Source organism: Silene latifolia, chromosome 9 (assembly GCF_048544455.1).
Source record: "Silene latifolia isolate original U9 population chromosome 9, ASM4854445v1, whole genome shotgun sequence".
Lineage (NCBI taxonomy): Eukaryota > Viridiplantae > Streptophyta > Magnoliopsida > Caryophyllales > Caryophyllaceae > Silene > Silene latifolia.
Genome location: NC_133534.1, coordinates 117595419 through 117616608, shown reverse-complemented (window position 1 = coordinate 117616608; position 21190 = coordinate 117595419). Strand labels below are relative to the sequence as shown.

Genomic DNA, 21190 nt, shown 5'->3' with positions numbered 1-21190 from the left:
CACAAACACACTTGTCGTACCTCACTGGGTATAGAGGCTGCCAACATTCTCTGTTTGTAGTAGGCTACATGGTTTTGAGGATCTTCAGTTCCATCATAGGTTCTCATTGATGGTACCACAAGCTTCTTTGGCAGATCTATCTTGGTTATCTCATCCATGAAGGGAGAGTCAGCATAGCTTTTAGGGTTGGCTTCCTCGATGCTTGTAGGTATTCCAGGGATCTTCTCAAATTTCTCATGGAGCTTTTGGATCTCCTGGACCATAGCCATCATTAGGGCTATGTTGGTTTGATCTGGGGTAGCCTCTTCGTTTGGGGTTTCTTCTGGGTCTGAATCGAGATCTCCTGCTTTGTTTTTTGAAGGAGTTGGAGTACCAAAGTTGGAGAAGTCAATATTCCTGATGATTGAAGAAAATGGTGTTCCTGGCTGAATCTTCAATTTCGAGCCTGAAGCTTTATCTCCTTGCCTTTGCTTCAGGTTGGACTCTAATTCTTTCAATTTCTGGACTTTAGCTTTAGCCTGGGCCATTTTCTGCTTCAGTTGTTCTATTTCCAATAGTTGTTGCTTGGCGGCAGCCAGTTGTTGTTCTATACTGTCTCGAATCATTTTTGGAAGTTTTTTTTGTGTTTTTTGGGATTGGGTTTTGATTATTTTAGAGCTAGATGCCCCCACGGTGGGCGCCAATTATTTTAGCAAGATTTTACACAGAGGTAAAGTCTTGACAAGGATTTCTTTGCAAGGTAATCTAACTCAAATAATTATGCCTGACTAGTACGATGAATAACTTAAACAATGAACAATAAAGTGAAAGACATAGATTTGTACGTGGAAAACCCTGGGAATGAGGGAAAAAACCACGGGCACCAAGCTAGGAGGGAGTAATACTATCTTTTAGTGTATCCTGACAAGGAATATGTATGTCAGGCTAGAGATAAGGTATAAATGCTTAGTAAATATGCTGAGAGTGATTACAATAATGAAATGAGGGTAAGAATGAGTGAATAGTAGATCATCCTTCTCCTTGCTTCCCCTTGCCATTTATAGTAGTTTCATCTTGTTTGCAACGGCTCTCTCACGTCTTTTTTGGACTTTCCTAGGTAATAGACCTCGTGCCCTATTTACCCGAAGGTAAGTGCTTGAATCCAACAACTGCCTGCCGTTACCTTTGCTTAGTCAACTACTGCATAGCCTCCGTAGATTTTGTTGAATAGGTCATCCATGAGAGTAGGAATTGTTTCTCTAGGTTTTAGTTGTGCTTTGAATGTTGCCTGACTTGTTCTTGTAGTGGCCAATATACGGCTGGTGAGTTATTCCTTCAGGTCTGGCCTGATTAGATGGCCTGACCTATCTTTCCCTCCTGGTTGGTACCTGTCCGAGTATGATATACTTTGTGTTAAGTTGCTTTCGTTCAGGCTAGGCTTGATATTTCTTTGCCTGACATTTGTCTAATCAGACAGGACAAATCTTGGCCCAACATTACTTATGAAAAAAATTGTAATTTTCCTAATTTACGAGTGTAACTTTAATGGTCTAGGAGTGAAACTTTAATGGTATACGAGTGAAACTTTAATGGTCGAGTGATTTTATATCTATATATTTTATGTAATTTTAATAGTTGAACATGTAACTTTAATAAAGACGATTTGTGTGACTTTAATCCATCCACCGTCGTTAATATCAGAGTATCATATAATAACTCGTTTATTTCTCTCTCCACAAACAAATTCCACTCAACTTTCTCACCAGTTTTTGGATCCACCAACAACTAAATCATCATCATACATGGACACATTTTCATGATGCACGAGGAAGTAATTTTTTTTGTTTATTTCTTAGATTTGTTTTTCATTTGGTTTTGGTTATATTTGTCTTTGTTCTGTTGCTTTTCAGTTTTTTAGGTTAATCGATTTTCTGTTTACTTCAATTTTAATGAAATCCGTTCACTTCTACTTCAATTTACGGTCTCCTTTCCTTTGATTATACTCGTAGTTGCTTTTGTCTTAAATATTAGGTCAAATATCCTTGTATTTGTTGTTTTTCTCGTTCAATTTCGGTCAAATTTCATTATATTTGACGTCTTTTCCTGTCTTGTATATTCCTGTTCCCCTGTCTGTATATTCCTGTTCTGCTGTCAATGCTTACAGGCTCAGCTTGTTACAATATCAATGTTACTGTAACACAATCACATATATTCATTTCCATTGCACATATAACATATGTTGTACCACTTCTGGATGTCCTCTTGTTCTGCTGTTACTTCAATGTACTTTAGTTTCTTGTTCTAAATTGTAGTCCAGCCTCTTCGCATATTTCCTGTTCTCCCGTCCATCCTTATGTCACTACATTGTCATAGTACTAGTATTATCAGAAACAATGTTACTCTTTGTAATACCACCGTTGTATTTCGGTGACTAATACTCGTATTTTCCTTTTTGTATTACATGGACTCAATCTTGTCACTCAACCCCATTCTACGCCAATTATCCAAGAGTAACCCAATCCTCAACCAAATAATCAGCTTGTTCTGTCTCACACGCCTAATGGAGGTGAGCGCTGGATGCGTGTGGTTGAGCACAAGTTTAGACCTACCATTGGTGCAGTTTTCGCCTCCCTTGAGGCTGGAATCAAGTTCTACGAGGTTTATGCTCGGGCATGTGGATTTACCCCTCGGAAGCACAGTACGAAAACACTACGAGGTGGTGTTGCACACCAAAAATTCGTAGTCTGCAACCGTCAAGGGTTCAGGGAATCTAAACCGAAACAGCGTCCCAGAACCAAGGATGATGAGAATATGGGTGATGGTTCGTCCATAGCTAGTACAGTTACACGGCGAGATAAAATCACAAGAATTGGATGCCGAGCGTATGTCAGATTTGCCCTTCTACATGGCCTTGATGGCCCAGCTATGATTGACGAGTTTTCTGAAGTCCACAATCACCGTCTCACCTCTGTCTATAACAGAGATCTCGATAAGATTTCACGATCCCTTGATATGTTCCAGAAGACGCTTATCTTGGACAACTCCAAGTTGAATATTGGCGCTGGATTGACCTTTAGGCAGGTTAAGGAACTTGTCAATGGGTATGAAAATATCGGTGCTACATTGATAGATTTTAAGAACTTTCAAAGAGATATCAAGTGCTACATTGGGTTAAGAGATGCTGACCTTTTCATCGATCGACTCAAGAAACTCAAAGCGACCCAACCCCAGTTCTACTTCGCCTATGATGTTGATCCGCAAAACCGTCTAACAAAGTTCTTTTGGGCTGATGCTACATGTATTAGAAACTACTCATTCTTTGGGGATGCTGTGAGCTTCGACCCTACTTACGAAACCAATAAGTATGATATGGTTTTTACACCATTCACAGGTGTTAATCACCACAGAAAGTCGGTGTTGTTTGCCGGTTGTCTCCTGTTACACGAGGATGACATCTCCTTCCAATGGACCTTTCAACATTTCTTGACTGCCATGGGACAAAAAGAGCCAGAGTTCATGATCACGGATCAATGCCCTGGCATAAAGAAGGTAATAGTGTGACAATGTTACTGTAACAGACTTACTTAAATTTATTGTACCACAACATTCTGACTCCAACTACCACTGTCCCATCTCTTCCTCTTTTACAAGGTTATTCAATAACAATGTTACTGTAACTAAATTACTAACATATAATTTACTCACTTGCTCTTTCCCTATCACTGGTCAATATCACGTTCTGACTTGCTGTTTCATTATGACTGGCATACAACAGGCTTTCCCTTCTGTTTTCAAGACAGCTAGGCATCGTTATTGTATGTGGCATATTACACAAAAGATCACGGACAAAGTTGGTTCAGCACTCTGCAGAGACACGGACTTCCTTGCTCGCTTTAACGCTGTTGTTTGGGACCCTGATATGGAGCTGTCGGAGTTCGAAGAGAAGTGGCAGAAGGTCATTTCAGATTTCGAGCTGGAAGATAATGATTGGTTGACTACAATGTTTGACGACAGACACCATTGGATTCCTGCCTACCATCGTGACCTTGCCTTGGGCTGCATATTAAGAACAACACAGCGATCACAAAGTACAAATTCGTTTTTCAAGTGCTATGAGAATCACTTTGGTACACTGGTCGAATTTTGGATGAGGTAAACAACTCTTTTTCATTCCTTACAAGATGCCGGAACAGTGTATGTTACAGTACCATTGTTTCATTCTTACATAAATAATTTGTTGCCGAATCCTTGTTGCATTAAAACCAGGTTCCAAACTGCTATGGACCAGCGGCGCTATACACGAAGGTGCGATGATTATAACAAATGACCACTCATTCCCCGAGCTTAAGACAGAATTACCTATAGAAAAGCATGGCGCTATTATATACACACATACTGTGTTCAAGGTGTTTCAAGAAGAAGTAATGGCTGCCGATTCATGTGGTGTTGATGACTTTGAGAAGGAGGAGCATGTGCGCATAATTCATGTAATCGATGCTGAGACAGACAGAATTTTCAAGGTGAGGTTGGACCTTAGAAGCACAGATGCAGTATGCGAGTGTAAACTGTTCGAAAGAATTGGATTACTCTGCAGGCATATTGTGTGGGTGTACAAGGGCAATGGAATTGGGCGAATACCAAGCAAGTACATTGTAGATCGTTGGCTAAATAACTCACACGCAGCAAACAGGTTTGATTCGAAAACATTATTACAAAGGATGATTGTGACTTGTTACGATAATTGTTTTACTGATAACATTGTAACCATAATTTCTTATAGTAACATTGTCGCCATGATAAACGAGAACTCTTTGTTTTACTTTCAGGCTTGATTTGAATGGGAATGTCATTGAGGATTCATATATGGCTACGTCTGATAACAGTCATTTGTGCAACGTATGGTCAGAGTTCCGTCAGATAGTTGGTGTTCTCAAAACTTTACCTGCTGAACACACGGAAGAGTTAGCATCCCTCCTAGTTGAGTTCCGGCAGAAGTTATGTATTGAACCGCTTACAAAAGACCAAGAGATGGAGATGCTGTTGGGCTGTAGCTCGTCGTCTGAAGTCACTATCCATCCTCCGGAACAAGCACGCAACAAGGGCAGCGGAAAAAGATTGAAGTCAGCTAAATAACAGGCCATTGAAAAAGCAGCCAAGCCAAAGAGGCTATGTGCATACTGCAAAGAAAGAGTTACCCACGACAGGAGAACATGCCCTCTTCGCATAGCTGATGTAGCTGCTGAGAAAGCAGCTAAAAAGAAAAAAGTTTGATACTGTTATGATGCTCCAGTAACATTGTGACCTTAGCAATAATTAGTAGGATTTTGTGTTACTGTGACAATAATATGTCACGGTAAAAATAAAAAGTAGAATTGTGTGTTGCTGTGTCAATAACATGTCACAGTAAAAAGTCATTCGATTTTCCTACATCATAGTTAACATTTTATACAGCACTTACAACATTTTATGCAGCAATAAATATTGTTTTACGACCATTTTCCGTCCCGTTTTAGGAGCATATTTCCTAACTTTTACAGTAACAGTGTTATACGATTTGTTATAAAATTTGTTTTGTTTAAGGAAAAGGGTTTAGGGTTGGATTAGGCGGCTCCGCGAAGCGGTGCCGCCTAATCCAACCCTAAACCCTTTTCCGTCCCGTTTTAGGAGCGTTTTTCCCCAAATTTAAATCCCGTCCACGACAGGGTATCATCCGTCCTTCCCTAGGGTTTAGTTTTGGTTTTTTTACACCACGATTTTTTAAGGAAAAGGGTTTAGGGTTGGATTAGGCGGCTCCGCGAAGCGGTGCCACCTAATCCAACCCTAAACCCTTTTCCGTCCCGTTTTAGGAGCGTTTTTCCCCAAATTTAAATCCCATCCACAACAGGGTATCACCCGTCCTTCCCTAGGGTTTAGTTTTTGTTTTTTTGCACCATGATTTTTTAAGGAAAAGGGTTTAGGGTTGGATTAGGTGGCTCGAGCCGCCTAATCCAACCCTAAACCCTTTTCCGTCCCGTTTTAGGAGCGTTTTTCCCCAAATTTAAATCCCGTCCACGACAGGGTATCACCCGTCCTTCCCTAGGGTTTAGTTTTGGTTTTACTGTAACACTGTTGTACTACGAACAACCTTTGTTTAAGGAAAAGGGTTTAGGGTTGGATTAGGCGGCTCCGCGAAGCGTTGCCGGTTAATCCAACCCTAAACCCTTTTCCGTCCCGTTTTAGGAGTGTTTTTCCCCAAATTTAAATCCTGTCCACGACAGGGTATCACCCGTTCTTCCCTAGGGTTTAGTTTTGGTTTTTTTGCACCACTATTTTTTAAGGAAAAGGGTTTAGGGTTGGATTAGGCGGCTCCGCGAAGCGGTGCCACCTAATCCAACCCTAAACCCATTTCCGTCCCGTTTTAGGAGTGTTTTTCCCCAAATTTAAATCCTGTCGTACGTTTTAGGAGCGTTTTTCCCCAAATTTAAATTCCGTCCACGACAGGGTATCACTCGTCCTTCCCTAGGGTTTACTTTTGATCTTTTGCACCATGATTTTTTAAGGAAAAGGGTTTAGGGTTGGATTAGGCGGCTCCGCGATGCGGTGCCGCCTAACCCAACCCTAAACCCTTTTGCGTCCCGTTTTAGGAGTGTTTTTACCCAAATTTAAATCCCGTCCACGACAAGTTATCTCTCGTCCTTCCCTAGGGTTTAGTTTGGTTTTACTGTAACAATGTTGTACTACGAACAACCTTTGTTTAAGGAAAAGGGTTTAGGGTTGGATTAGGCGGCTCCGCGAAGCGGTGCCGTCTAATCCAACCCTAAACCCTTTTCCGTCCCGTTTTAGGAGCGTTTTTTTGACAATTTTAAACATAGTTACATAATCGTTGTTCAATTTAATATACCACAATTCTAATAGTAAATTGGACAATTAACCGAATTAAGATGTCATTCATTAAAAACAAGTGTTACAAACACTGATTAAAAACGAAATACTTACAAACAAAAGAAGTAGTTAACTTAAATATAAGTCATCACAAAGTAAGCATAAATCGTGATAAAGGAAATATTAAATCTTTTACTCCCTTCTTAGTCGTTTATTCACAAGAGGAGAATGAACACGCTTTCGCCCTCTAGCAACTCCTTTTTCAGATTATTCCTGTAACCTTCCATCTCTTCAATAGCTTTGATAACAAGAGGCCACTTCCTGTTAATCGAAGGGTTGAGTTTAGCATATGACTCCTTAAGAGTCAGTAACACCAAGGAGAAATTGACGGTCTAAATCGGTTTCATGTATTTCTTGACTTATTTTCTTCTAGCTATTTCCCAATACACTTGTTTTCCGCCATCGAAACTTGAGATGAGCTTGACATTGTTCAAGTCATTTTCAAGCACTTGTACTCGTTCTAGCATTTCTATTACCTTACTATCAGATGATATAACCTGCTCAAGTAATGAATCTCTATGCCTTGTCATTTCTTCCAGTTCAAACTTGGTGTCTTCTAGTTTCCTTTGAATTCGTTCCATTTTTCTCTTGCTGCAACAAAAAAAAAAAAAAAAAACCTATTAAAACAGAAAAATAAACTGTTTTCCCTAAATTAGAGAAAACAAAATCTATTTATAAACAAACATAAACTGTTTTCCCTCAATTAGATCAAGGTAGTCATATAATAAATGAAATTTTAGCAACAGTTGTAATATTAAACCATCCATAATCTTTATAGATATTTAATATTACAAAAGATTAAAAAAAAATTAGACATGAAAATCTTTGAATTTGTCTTGGCTTATTTTTTTGTTTAGAAAATGAAGTGTAAATGTTGAATGAAAATGAGATTATTTATAGATAATTGAAAAAAACAAAACAGTTTTTAAAAAAAAAAAAAAAAAATTACTGCCTTGAAAAATGTCACTTTGAACAAAGTGAAAAACTGTTTTAGAAAGATAACTGCTGCATATTGTAGAATTCAAGGCGTCAAAACCGTCTGTTACAGTAACATAATTGTGTTTTTTTTAAAATGAGATTATTTATAGATAATTGTGAAAAACAAAACAGTTATTTTTTTTAAAAAAAAAATTAACTGCTTTAAAAACCACTTTTATTAACTGCTTTGAAAACTGTTTTTAAATGATGATTGATGTTAACCACGTGCATGTTCCCCATAATTAAGTCCAGTTATAAATGCTACACAGAGTGGCGAATTCAAAGCGTCAAAATCTTTTATTATAATTTTCATTTATTACTATCACAGTGTTACAGTAACATTATTTTCATTTTGTCTCGACTTTTTTTGTTTAAAAAAAAAACACTAACATTTTAAAAACTGTTTTCAAAATTAAATGTTTTAAAAAAACAGTTAATTTTTGAATTCGAAAAGACAAAATAAGACATGAAATTTATCCAACCCATGTTTCGTTTTCCCTATGAAGTGCAGTTATAACAGCTGCAAGAGTGAAGAATTCAAAACGTCAAATTATATTTTCTCTTTTCACTTTTGCAACTGTTACATCATTACGAAACATAGTTAATGAATTCTCGCATATAATAAGTTCTTTATTACATAAAGAACAAACTTATTTGTAATATATTCCAAAATATTCCAAAATATGTTCCACTGTCTATGACAGCTACTATTACGTTGTAAAAATAACATTGTTTTAGAGTACATCACTTGATTTTCACTTTAAAACGAAGTACAGGCATTTCGGTGTTGAGTGGCTTCGGTTCATTCTCAATCGGTGGTTCTTTGTCTGACAATTGATCTTCCGTTCCCTTCCCTTTGACCATTCTAGCGGCTTCCCTCCTTGCAGCTATATCAGGTCAGATTGTTTTCTTTGATTTTTTGAAGATTTTAACAGCGTCCAACAATCCAGCCCGTATTTTGTTGATGTCAGCCATGAGCAAACATGCAGCAATTTGGGAAGCACATGCCCGCCGATAAAATGTGTTGTTGAGCAAAGAAGACTTGTTTGCATATCCCAAAAAATTGGAGACGACTGTCATAGTGATACAGGCTGACTCTTCAAATACGGAAGCTTGTTTCTGCCATTTAAACTTCACATTTACCACAGGATAGCGGAGCATTTCAGTTACCCTCACGTCGCCCTTTATGTCCAGGTAGTCACTCATGCAACCGGCCTGTCAGAAACAGAACATTAATTTCCTTTTACTATCAATTAAGAAATCTCGAGTAATCAACAATGTTACAAAGATAGGTGTAACAAACAATAACAAACAACATAAAAATGTTACAAAGATAGGTATTAATGTAACACTCGAAATCAAATCAAATCAGTAAACATACAATTTGACAACTCGGGGGACTTACTCACGCCATTGCGATGTCGTAAGTGAATGAAGACTCCCGTTAGCATACGATTGACTGTCGATCACACTAATCTCTTTGTTGAGAAAATTAATACACACACAAAAATAGTGATAGCCAGCCAAACAAGGTATAAAAATAAGTTCGGCATCAAGTCTGTAATTTGCCTTGCTCGCGTTGATGAAATTATCCCAAATTTTAAACAACTCGTTCTTTATATCAGACGGTTCACTATCCTCCTGCATCACAGCTAGTAGAGCATGTTGTAGTTTTTTAAAGAAAAAATAAAAAAAAATATGTAAGGGTTAGATTTCCCTTGTAAAAGAATCATATGTTATTGAACAGAAGCAGACATTTAACACCGATGCAACTTACCATGTGACCTAGTCCTAAGTAAAGTATGGTTGGCCCTCCTGCCCTTGTGCCTCTTTTGCTGTTCTCGACATAATTCAAGAGTAGAGACCAGCATTCAAACACCATCCAATTTGTGTGACTCCTAGGACGTAGTGAGAGTATATCAGCTCTTGTCAACCTCCTGTTGTCTCCAAACGCAGCCATGATCTCACTGTTACAGAACCGTAAGAGTCGGATTACTCAAGAGTTTTCGCAGAAACAGTGTAACATAAACAGTGTTTAAAAAACACTTTTACGAAAAACAAAGTGTAACAAAGAACACTTTTACAAAGAACAACAAGTATTTTACCTTTTGTGGAAGTCGATATCATCCATAAACGCATAATCAAGAACGTGCCTTCTCAGATTAGTTGTACTGGACAACAGTTTCTGATTTGCTCTCATAAATTCAGAGACTAGGAATATATCACCGTCAATTTCACCGTGACCTAGAGAACATCCCATAGCATCATCTTTATGAAATTTAAATATTATCTTCTCATCTTCACCAATTGCTCTAGGAGAACGCTTGTAAGCAACCGACTTCACCCTCGGCTGTTTGGGCTCTTCCTCCTTTTGTTTTTCCTGTGGCTTCTTTGTTTTTTCCTCTTCCTTTTTTTCCTTCTTCTCTTCCAGCCTTCTTTTTTGCAGCAGCTTTTCCTTCAGCTGTTCCCTTTCATTCCTGAATTTTGATATCCTCCCTTGCACCTCTTTTCGTACTTGATTCAAGTCGCTAAGAACAAGTATTGCACATATTTCAGCACGGTACAACATTCTTTTCCGTTCATCCCGCAGCTCAGAGTCAAAAACCTTCCCCGTGTAGAAAGCCATGTGCTTCATCATGAAAACCCCACAATCCACATTTTTTGCAATGCTCTGCCATTTAAATTTCACATTCTGCAGTGGGAAACTTTCCACTTTGGAGCCTTTTGCAATTTGCATTTCTGACAACATTTTCCCCATGATATTTGCCTGCACAAAAAGTAATACTGTTACTGTATCTATGTTACTGTAACAATGATTTCCAAATTTTTTAATGGAAATTTAAAAGTATAACATTGTTACTGTAAGTAGAGAAACTTACCGCAATTCTTGCCATTTTTGCTTTTCGGGATCTGGCATATAAGGGTTTGTTGTCTAGGTAGTCAACGGTTTGCGACATGAAATTTATGCAAGCACAGAAAAAGTGGTCCTCCAGAATGAGTGGAATGAATATCTGCAATTAAGCAGATATATATCATTGCTAAACAGAACTTCTATACACTCTACTTATATAAGAATAAAAAAAAATATTAACAGTAATGTGGTTTACCATATCACAGTCGAAATTCAGTGGACTCGGGTTGTATTTGATCCACTGTGTGAAGGACAACAAAACTTCACCTTCTAAATGTCTGTTTTGAACGTGTTTTACAACAGACATAGTTGCTAATGCGTCCTACAAAAATAAATATAAATACAAAGTCAATAAACATTATAGAAACACAAAATCAATAAGAATAAAAATTTATTTATTACAGTAACATACAGATTGACCCAAGCCCATGAAGATCCTCAATGGTGAATCACTTGCTACCTTTCTGGAGATGAGGTCATTGACCAACATTCAGTCACCATTATATAAATAAGCTTACCAGGAGCCAATGAAATTAAATCTTCCCTTGGAATGAAGTGATACTTCCCATACGAGACAAGCCTTTCCCTGTTGGACAATGAGATGTAATAGTCAGAACACCTTTTAATAGAGTAACAGTTTAACAGTAACAACTATTCAGTTGAAACAGTATTCACTTGCAAAGTAAAACGTTTTGTTTATCACAGTGCAATAGTAAATAAAGTACTCACGTATCTGAGAGGTTCTCGTCATCGTCGATAAAACAATAGTCAATTGTTTCTTTCCTAACTTCAAGAATAGGCGCCATTATCTCCTTGTGTTTTATCATAGTCTTGGACACAAGTGTTAGATCCGGAGCTGGTAGGCCACATTCGATTGTGCAGCCGTAGCGAGGATCCATCACGCGCATCCAGTCTTCAGTTGTTTCGACATGTAACAAATAGTGGTCGCCAGTATCTTCGTCGTAATCGTCATACAGGATCTGATCACTGCAATCATCGACAATATCAACTTCATCATCGTCGTCATCTTCTGCTACCTGACTGTACTGAGTAGTTATTGGTTCTTCGTCGCTAACTGTCTCATCATCAGCCTCACTGGGTTTTTCTCCTTCCTCGCCTTTCTCATCATTTCCATCGGCGTCTTCATTACCAGTTGCTTCATCCTCCTTACTGTTATCTTCGTTTTTATCGCCAAAGATCGTCTTCATCTTTATCATCATCGTTCTCTTCATCTGGTTTTTCATTCCCATCATCCTCTTCTTCATCTTTATCGTCATCTTCCTTTTCATTTCCCTCACTGGTTGGTTGGTCATCAACCTGGCCTGATGCATCATCATCGGCCTCTTCCTTGTTATCTGTGGCACAAGTAATTGAATTGAATATAAATTACTAATGTTTTTCAGACCAACAACGCCTCATAGTTATACTAACAGTGTTACTGTAAATTTGCTACTTCAATTATATTCAGAAGATCCTTCTTCACCGCCTCGATCGTTGGGTTCTCTTGACTTGGCCCGATGCATCATCTTCGGCCTCTTCCTTGTCATCTGTGTAGCAGATAATTGAATATATATATCACTGTAAACTTCTGATAAAACTACGACACAGTAACAGCGTTACTATAACAGTGTTACAGTAACAGTGCTAACAGTGTTACATCAGCTAATACAACGAGTGCAAATAGATTTCTCTATTACCTTCGGGAGATCCTTCTTCAACTGCCTCATTGGCTGGATTGTCTTCAGGCTTGCCTGATTCATCAACTTCCGCCTCTTCCTCGTCATCTGTGTCACAGGTAATTGGATTCAATATATATTAACAATTTTTCTTTGAACCAAAAAAGGCACAATAGATACACTGTAAATTTCTGTTAAAATTACGTCACAGTAACATTGTTACAGTTATATCCTCTGACACAACGAGTTTAAATAGATTCCTTAATTACCATCAAGAGATGCCTCTTCACCTGCCTCACTAGTTGGGTTATCTTCAGGCTGGCCTGATGCATCACCTTCGGCCTCTTCCTTGTCATCTGTGTAGCAGATAATGAATGAAAATATATTACTAAATTGTTTGTTAAAAAAGCACCCAGTAACAGAAAGCCTATAATAGCATTACACTATTACCTTCACCAGATCTATCTTCTGGCTCGCTAGTTGTTTTGTCACCCTTCCCTGACGCATCATATTCATCAGCATCATCGTTTTCATCTAAAAGGAAAGTAATTGATTATTAGTAATTATTTGTAAAATGAAAACTCTATAACAACGATGATGTAACAGTGTTAGTGCAAGTGATTAGATTATTGTAGTAGTGTTACTATATTACCTTCATCAGATGCATCTTTATCATCCTCGCCACTCCCCTCTTTGTCGTCTTCATTTTCTTCGTCTTTATCATCCTCCTCCTCTTCATCTATGTCATCCTCTTGACCTTTGCCAGATTCATCCTCTTCATCTGCATCATCATCTTCATCTGCATCATCCTTTTCCTCTGCATCATCCTCTTCATCTGCATCAGAAGTAAGTAATTGAATATTATATTACTAACTATTAATATATATAACATATTACAAGATATGATGTTATTGTAAAACTATAACTAAAAGTAATAACAAGAATAACACTTTACTCGATCTATTACCTTCACCAGATTGGCTTTCAACATCCTTTACATCCTCCTCTTTGTCCTCTTGGTCTTCTTCCTCTTCATCCTCCTTTTCCTTTTCATCCTGTTCATCGTCTTCCTCCTCATCGGCACTTTCTTCATCGTTATCTATGTCTGTGCCACCCTCTTGAAGCCTCTTGTTTTTAAGACGACTCTCAACATCGCCGCCATCGTCATCCCCGTCCTCATCATCATCCTCTCCATCATCAGTCCCGTCATTATCGTTGCCATCATCAGTCCCGTCCTCATCATCACTTTCCACTCCACCCTCCATCTCATCTTGCCTGTCCTCGTCATGAACCTCCTCATCCTCTTCATCATCTTCTTCATGATGTTGGTCACTTAAACTGCTCAATACCTCCTTTCACAGGGATTCTGACTTAACTGTCCTAGGACTTTTCTCTGTTGGAAATGGTTCCAACTTCCTACAGACTTTGGACCTTGTATATACCGGGAAGTCATTCGCCCTCCTCTTCAACGATTCAGCCTTTCGCACAACATCTTCGGCATATTTAAGGTATTCAGGCTTTAGTGGTGATTTACTGTTTACTGCTTTGATTCTAAAACCTTCGATCGAGCAAATCTCTCGTGAACAAGGTTGGAATCCCTTCTATACATCAAAGAAACATCAGTCGGTCTCTAAGTCAATAAACCAGATTTAAAGAAACGAATTAGATACCAGATTTGGGAGTTGTAACAATTGCAGACAATTAAATTTATAAAAACAACTCACATCAACAGCTTTTTCCTTCAACTCGGCATCTGTTTCAATGCCAGGAAGCTTCTCCATCAAGATGTACTCCCTTCCCTCACTACTCTTAAGAAAAACTGCCTCGTCATCCTCACCCTCATCGATTCTCGCCCATCCTATTTACAAAAACATATTAGTAATTAGTAATTAATATTAATAATTAACAATATAGTAAGGTAACATAATGTTATTACGGTAAAGCCATTACAAGAATGATATTACGGTGACCATATTACGATGACGATATTACACCGACGAAGCCACATTACCTTCACTGGGATCCCTTGCCAAGACAAATAGGATAGACAGTTTCGACATCTCATCACTCCTAGACAGCCAATCTTTCCTTCGTCTTTGACTCTTTTTGAAAGACTTTCATCTGTCCAATGCTTTGTATCGAGGTAAGTCAGTTGGTTGTACCTCGCCATGGAACTCAAACCGGTGAATGTAGGCTAATAGTAGCACCACAATACACCCACAAAGACACTTAACCGTTCCAGTCTTCAACCCCTTGACACCCTCAGCTACCTTCTCAAAGACATACTTTGACCAATTAAAACCTTTTATTTTTTCAACATCGTCCACAGCCTTCAACAGCCTGAAATCAACAAAATAATTTGGAGTCGGCGCTAAAAAAGTGGAGAGCGCATAAAGAACGAACACCTGCTTGAACTCATCACCGCAGGCACCCTTGTTATTCTTAAACCAACTAGTCACCAAATCTAGCTTGATGTTCTGTGCTGTAGAGATGTTGAACTTCCTTCTCCATTTGTTTTTTTAACTCAGTGTCCTCGGCTGGGATCCGCGACCGATCGCGTCAAGACCACATTATTACCCTTCACCGCGGTAAAAAAAATAGGTCATGAACATCATACTATGACAGCACAAACTCCTCTGTTTTAGTAACATGAACCTTGAAACTGTCGTAATCAAAAGCCTCAACAAGCAGGTCTGTTAACCCGGAAGGGACTACTGATATATTCATCTTCAATAGTCCTCCAAAACCAATTTCTTTAATGGCTTTCTTTTGCTTTACGGAAAACTTGCTCATAACATCGACCAACGACTGGGCCCTGCACTTAGTTGGGTATTTATCCGGCCTGTAAAAAGGAAGTATAAATTAGCACAACTGCTTAAACAGTGTGACATTATTTTATGCCAACAAACCAGCAGTAAAAAAGCAATAAAACAAGGATACAGTAAAGGTGTTACTGTAACACTGAAACTTTAAACAACTCAACACAAGGAACAAATAAATCAGTAGAAAGGAGAACGGTAACACACATTAATTGCTCATTTATTACAAATTATTAACCCTAATTTTGAAGCGAAAAACTAGAACGCAGAAAATCAATTACTCACTTCGAGCAAAACAGTTAGGCTAAATTTATTACGAATCAGTATAATCGACACAAACAACAACAATAACAACAAGAACAGCAACAACCTAATTTTTTAATGGAAAATTAATTTCCTTCTAAGATCAATTAACAAACAAGTATAATCGACAATGTTACAAAGACATCATTAGAGTAATCAAACAAAGATAAAAATGTTACAAAGATAGGTGTTCTTAACAACATCATCAAACTAAAACTTTAAACATACAAGTTTTGGCCACTAGAAAGACACATACTTTTTTAAGACCTCTTCATTTTCAGCCTTCACCACCGTCTTGGCTGGTCTCTTCTCTGTTTTAGCCCTCTTCGACATTTTGGAGCTGACGCTCAAGTCATCCGAAACCTCATAATCTCTATCACTTTCTTCTTCAGATGACATGGGCTTATCTCTAGGTCTCTTTTTTTGTTACTCGTACTGGTTTCTTTGTTTCTGCCACCTTTTTTTGGCACTTTTGTCGGTTTCTTTTTACGTACACCTTCACGCTCTCTTTCTTGCTTACTACCTTTTCTGGTGTTGGCTCTTTTGCCGCTGAAACTTTCTTTTTTGCTACAACCTTCTCCGCCGTCTTTTGTTTGGGCACCTTCTTTGCCACCTCTTCTGTCACCAACTCTGCAGATTTGGCCTTTGCTGTCTTCGGGGTCTGACCCTTTGTTACAGTAACTTTTTTGGGCACCTCTTCTTTTGTCCCCTTTGCAACCGATTTTGATTGCTTAGTCGCTGCCTTTGACGTTAACATAGTTGCTGCCTTTTGAGGAGGTGCACTTGCTTGCTTCTCAATGGGCACCGATTGCTCCTTCGACAACACTGGCACATCATGCGACGGCTTTTCTGCTGCCTTCTTCCTCGGCACATTGGTTTCTTTTTTACTTTGCTGGATCGGAACATTCGCAGCCTGCTCCTTTGGTACTGCTGCTGGTGGCTTAAGCACCTTTTCAGTAGGCACCTTACTTTGCTTCACTGGCACCTTTTTTGAAGAAACAGGTGTTACCTGGCTTAGACTCTCTGTAGGCACCTTCGGCGCCTTTTCAGCTGTAGGATTTGACAGCTTTTCGGTCTGCATCTTCTTAGTCGGCTTTGGCACGTTCTCTGTCGGCACCTTTTTGCTCTGTGGCTTCTCTGATGCAGCCACTTTAGCCTTCTTAGTGGGAGCTGATTTCTCAGGTACCTCTTCTTTCCTGACATTGTTATTTTCAAAAATTAAAATCAGAAGTTTACAATAACAATATAACAGACAACTATTAAATTGAAAAGGAATGATGGTAGTCAAGTCGTTGAAGAAATGACAAATGGAATACGAATAATGGCGGTCGAATAATTTTTTAAAGATCAATTGATTCTGTTTTACTGTAACAATGAGACAATATATCATAAACCCTAATAGTAGTGACTTGCGGTCGAGCAAAGAGTTTTAGACACATACTCAGATGCATGAGATGCTTCGACTTCCTTCTGTGCTGTTGGTTTTGATGGCTTCTGTGTCGGCACCTTTTTGCTAGGTGTCTTCTCTGATGCTGCTACTTTTGCCTCTTCGTCGCAGCTGATTTCTCGGGCACCTCCGCTTTCCTGACATTGTTTTTCCAAAAATCAAAATCAGAATAAGATTAACAGTAAATCAATTACAGCTACTACACCGATAGGTAATGATGTTTGCTCTTTAAAAGGATAGGGGATAGTATACGCTTTATCTTTGTATCGTTGTTACAAAGATAATATTGTTAATGTATATATGTTGAGAAATATTATAAACTTCAGGAAAAGGGACATTTCATGCAAATCACTAACAACTCAACACAACGAAGAGTCATAGGGACATACTTGATCCGCATGAGATGTTTCAACGTTTTTCGTTCTTTGGCATTTTGGAAGGCTTCGTGTCAGCGCTTTTTTGCTCGCTGTCTTTTCCGAAGCTTCCACATTAGCCTTCTTACTGACGGCAGATTTCTCAGTTACTACGTCTGCTTTCCTAACATTGTTTATCAAAAAATCAAAACAGAATAACATTAAAACTAAAACAATTACAGCTATTAAACTGAAGCAGAATGATGGTGGGCGAGTCTGACAAAGAATGTGGAATGGAACAAGAATGATAGTATCCTCAGAGAATGAGACAGTGTTACAGTATTGTCAAACAATTGTTTTGATATAAAACTACAGTAACACTGTTACAGAAGCAATTGCTGCTCTTGAAAAGGATAGGGGATACACTTTTACTCTGATAGTGTTACAGTAACATTGTTAATGTAGATCTGTTGAGAAATATTATTAATTTCAGGAAAAGAGACATTTCATGCAAATTAGCTTAACACGAAAAAGAGTTATAGGGACATACTGATCAGCATGAGATGCTTCGGCGTTTTTCTGTGCTGACGGTTTGGAAGGCTTCTGTGTCGGCGCTTTTTGGCTCGCTGTCTTTTCCGATTCTTCCACTTTGGCCTTCTTACTGACGACAGATTTTTCAGGTACTACCTCTGCTTTCCTGAGATTGTTTATCAAAAAACCAAAACAGAATAACATTAAAACTAAAACAATTACAGCTATTAAACTGAAGAGGAATGATGGTGGACGAGTCTGAGAAAGAATGTGGAATGGAATAAGAATGATAGTATCCTCACAGAATGAGACAGTGTTACAGTATTGTCAAACAATTGTTTTAATATAAAACTACAGTAACACTGTTACAGAAGCAATTGCTGCTCTTTAAAACGATAGGGGATACACTTTTACTATGACAGTTTTACAGTAATATTGTTACTGTAGATTTGTTCAGAAATATTATTAACTTCAGGAAAATGAACATTCCCTGCAAATCACAAATAACTCAACACGACGAACAAATAAATCAATCGAAAGCAGAACGGTAACACACATTAATTGCTCATTTATTACAAATCATTAACCCTAATTTTGAAGCGAAAAACTAGAACGCAGAAAATCAGTTACTCTCTTCGAGCAAAACAGTTAGCCTAAATCAATTACAACAGCAACATTAACAACAAGAACTGTAATAACCTAATTTTTTTTACTGAAAACTCAATTTCTTTCTTCGATCAATTAATAAACGCTTCAAATCACTATAATCGAGACTAACAACAACAACAATAACAACAACAACAACAGTAATAACCTAATTTTTTACTGAAAACTCAATTTCTTTCTTCGATCAATTAATAAACGCTTCAAATCACTATAATCAAGACTAACAACAACAACAATAACAACAACAACAATAATAACCTAATTTTTCACGGAAAAATCAATTTCCTGCTTTGAGCAAAATAGAAACCCTAAGTCGATGATTATTTGAAGAAAAAAGAGTATAATCAACACTAAAAACAACAACAATAACAACTATAATAGCAACAACAACAACATGCAGTGTCGAAATATGTTTAAAAACAATATAATGAAATTGAGCGATTTTATACCTCTTCGTCATCTTCGAAACGATTGTTGTGAGTAAATATAATAATGATCTTCACTTGATTAGTGCGATTTTGCTTGATGTAATAAAATTTACGGAAAAAATTTATGGTTTAGTGAATTAACTACCAAAGAAAAAAAACGTGAAGCGGTTTTTAGAGGGAGAGACAGGCGTTTTAGAGAGAGAAAAGGAAGTGAAAATTTATGAGGAATAATGAATGTGTCGTTCTTATAATATCAGCGCGCCTACTTTTTTTTTCTTTCTTTTTTTTTTTAAATTAAGACACGTGTCATAATCAGGACGGTTGGATCAATAAGATCCAACGGTTCTTATTGATATGCTAGACTCATCTAAGATGCTAGACTCATGAGATGCTCACTCTATATATATATATATATATATATATGTATATATATATATATATATATATATATATATATATATATATATATGTATATATATATAGTCGGGATCTGGTGAGAACAACTAACATAATGAGAACCGTGAGAATCCTTACTAAATCATCATCAAATCTTGTTCCGAAAGTTTTGATGGGTCATTTACCCTTAGTTTAGTTTATTCAAACACAATTTTTAGTATAGCTAAACAAAATTTATTGATTTTATTAAAAAAATATTAACTTAATATACAAAAATACAATTAGGCATACTAAAACGGCTATAGATGCACGAAAACAAATACTAGGTGCATGAAAATTGTTACATGCATGAAAATAATTACTAGGTGCTTGAAAACAACATGTTCTAGGTGCATGAAAATTGTCACATACATGAAAACGAGTAGGTGCATAGAAATTAATAAAATGCATCTCGTCTCGCTTTTTATCACTAGTTTATATTTTTTAGACCAAAAAATATGTTATCTAGCCATAAAATTCCATGCCGAATCCAAACCTATCATTTTTTTTTATTAAGTTCCATAAGGTGGAGTACTTACGATTCTCATCATGTTGGTGGTTTTCATAGGATCCTAATTCTACGAGTCCACCTAAAATGGTGAGTCCCTAAGTCCTAATCTAAGCCATTAGATTTTTTAAGAATGATGGTTGAGATTTGAAACTTCTAAGCAATTTTTGGAATGAAACTTTAGTATTTTATAAGTGAAACTTTAATCTGTGATTGTAACTTTAATTCTTTACGATTGTAACTTTAATTTTTTAAGGTCATTTTGTTAATAAAAATTTAAATTTATGTATTTTTGAATATAACTTTAATGTTTTACATGTGAAACTTTAATGCTTAAAAGTGTAACTTTAATTTTTTTAGGCCATTTCTAATATAAAAATTTGAATTTATGAAATAATATAATTGTAACTAATATTTTTTTAATTGAACTGATTTTTTACTTTAACTATAATGGAATACGAGTGTAACTTTATTGCTTAAAAGTGAAACTTTAATTTTTTTAAGGCCATTTCTAATAAACAAAATTTGAATTTATGTAATAATATAATTGAGAATAATGTTTATTTAATTTCACTGATTTTTGAGTGAACCTTTAATGTTTTACGAGTGTAACTTTAATGTTAAAACTGTAACTGTGATTTTTTTAGGCGATTTTTAATATAAAAATTTGAATTATGTAATAATTTAATTGTGACTAATATTTTTGTTATTTCACTGATTTATGAATGAAACTTTAAGGGTAAACGAGTGAAATTTTAATGGTATCGAGTGAAACTTTAGGTTTTTTAGGCCATTTTCAATATAAAAATTTGAATTTATGTAATTATTTTAGCAAGATTTTACACGAAGGTAAACTCTTGACATAGATTTATTTGCAGGGGTAATCTAACTCAAATAATTATGTCTGACTAGTATAATGAATAACTTAAACAATGAACAATAAAGTGAAAGACAGAGATTTGTACGCGGAAAACCCTGGGAATAAGGGAAAAAACCATGGGCACCAAGCCAGGAGGGAGTAATACTATCTTTTAGTGTATCCTGACAGGGAATATGTATGTCAGGCTAGAGATAAGGTATAAATGCTTAGTAAATATGCTCAGAGTGATTACAATAATGAAATGAGGGTAAGAATGAGTGAATAGTAGATCATCCTTCTCCTTGCTTCCCCTTGCTATTTATAGTAGTTTCATCTTGTTTGCAATGGCTCTCTCACTTTTGTTTTGGACGTTCCT

General features: G+C 37.0%; 1 protein-coding gene and 1 long non-coding RNA gene across 2 annotated transcripts; one reads left to right on the top strand and one right to left on the bottom strand.

Moving 5' to 3' along the window:
• Positions 1–941: 941 nt before the first annotated feature.
• On the top strand, positions 942–5112 carry LOC141601512 (protein FAR1-RELATED SEQUENCE 5-like). The gene is made up of 9 exons (XM_074421799.1): positions 942–986; positions 1097–1127; positions 1285–1301; positions 1412–1493; positions 2144–2262; positions 2518–3528; positions 3755–4106; positions 4246–4669; positions 4806–5112. The coding sequence occupies exons 1-9, from the start codon at positions 942–944 to the stop codon at positions 5110–5112; spliced, it is 2388 nt and encodes a 795-aa protein (XP_074277900.1).
• Positions 5113–10527: 5415 nt separating this feature from the next.
• LOC141598256 (uncharacterized) lies at positions 10528–11068 on the bottom strand. Its single transcript, XR_012523374.1, has 3 exons — positions 10986–11068; positions 10758–10889; positions 10528–10645 (listed from the first exon to the last, which is right to left on the bottom strand). It is a non-coding gene; the product is annotated as an uncharacterized LOC141598256 (long non-coding RNA).
• Between the last annotated feature and the right edge of the window lie 10122 nt (positions 11069–21190).

Coding starts and splice junctions, on each gene's coding strand:
- LOC141601512 (XM_074421799.1), top strand. CDS start 942: ATGCTTAGTAAATATGCTGAGAGTGATTACAATAATGAAATGAGG. Junction 3,529..3,754: donor AATGCCCTGGCATAAAGAAG/GTAATAGTGTGA, acceptor GGCATACAACAG/GCTTTCCCTTCTGTTTTCAA. Junction 4,670..4,805: donor AACTCACACGCAGCAAACAG/GTTTGATTCGAA, acceptor TTTTACTTTCAG/GCTTGATTTGAATGGGAATG.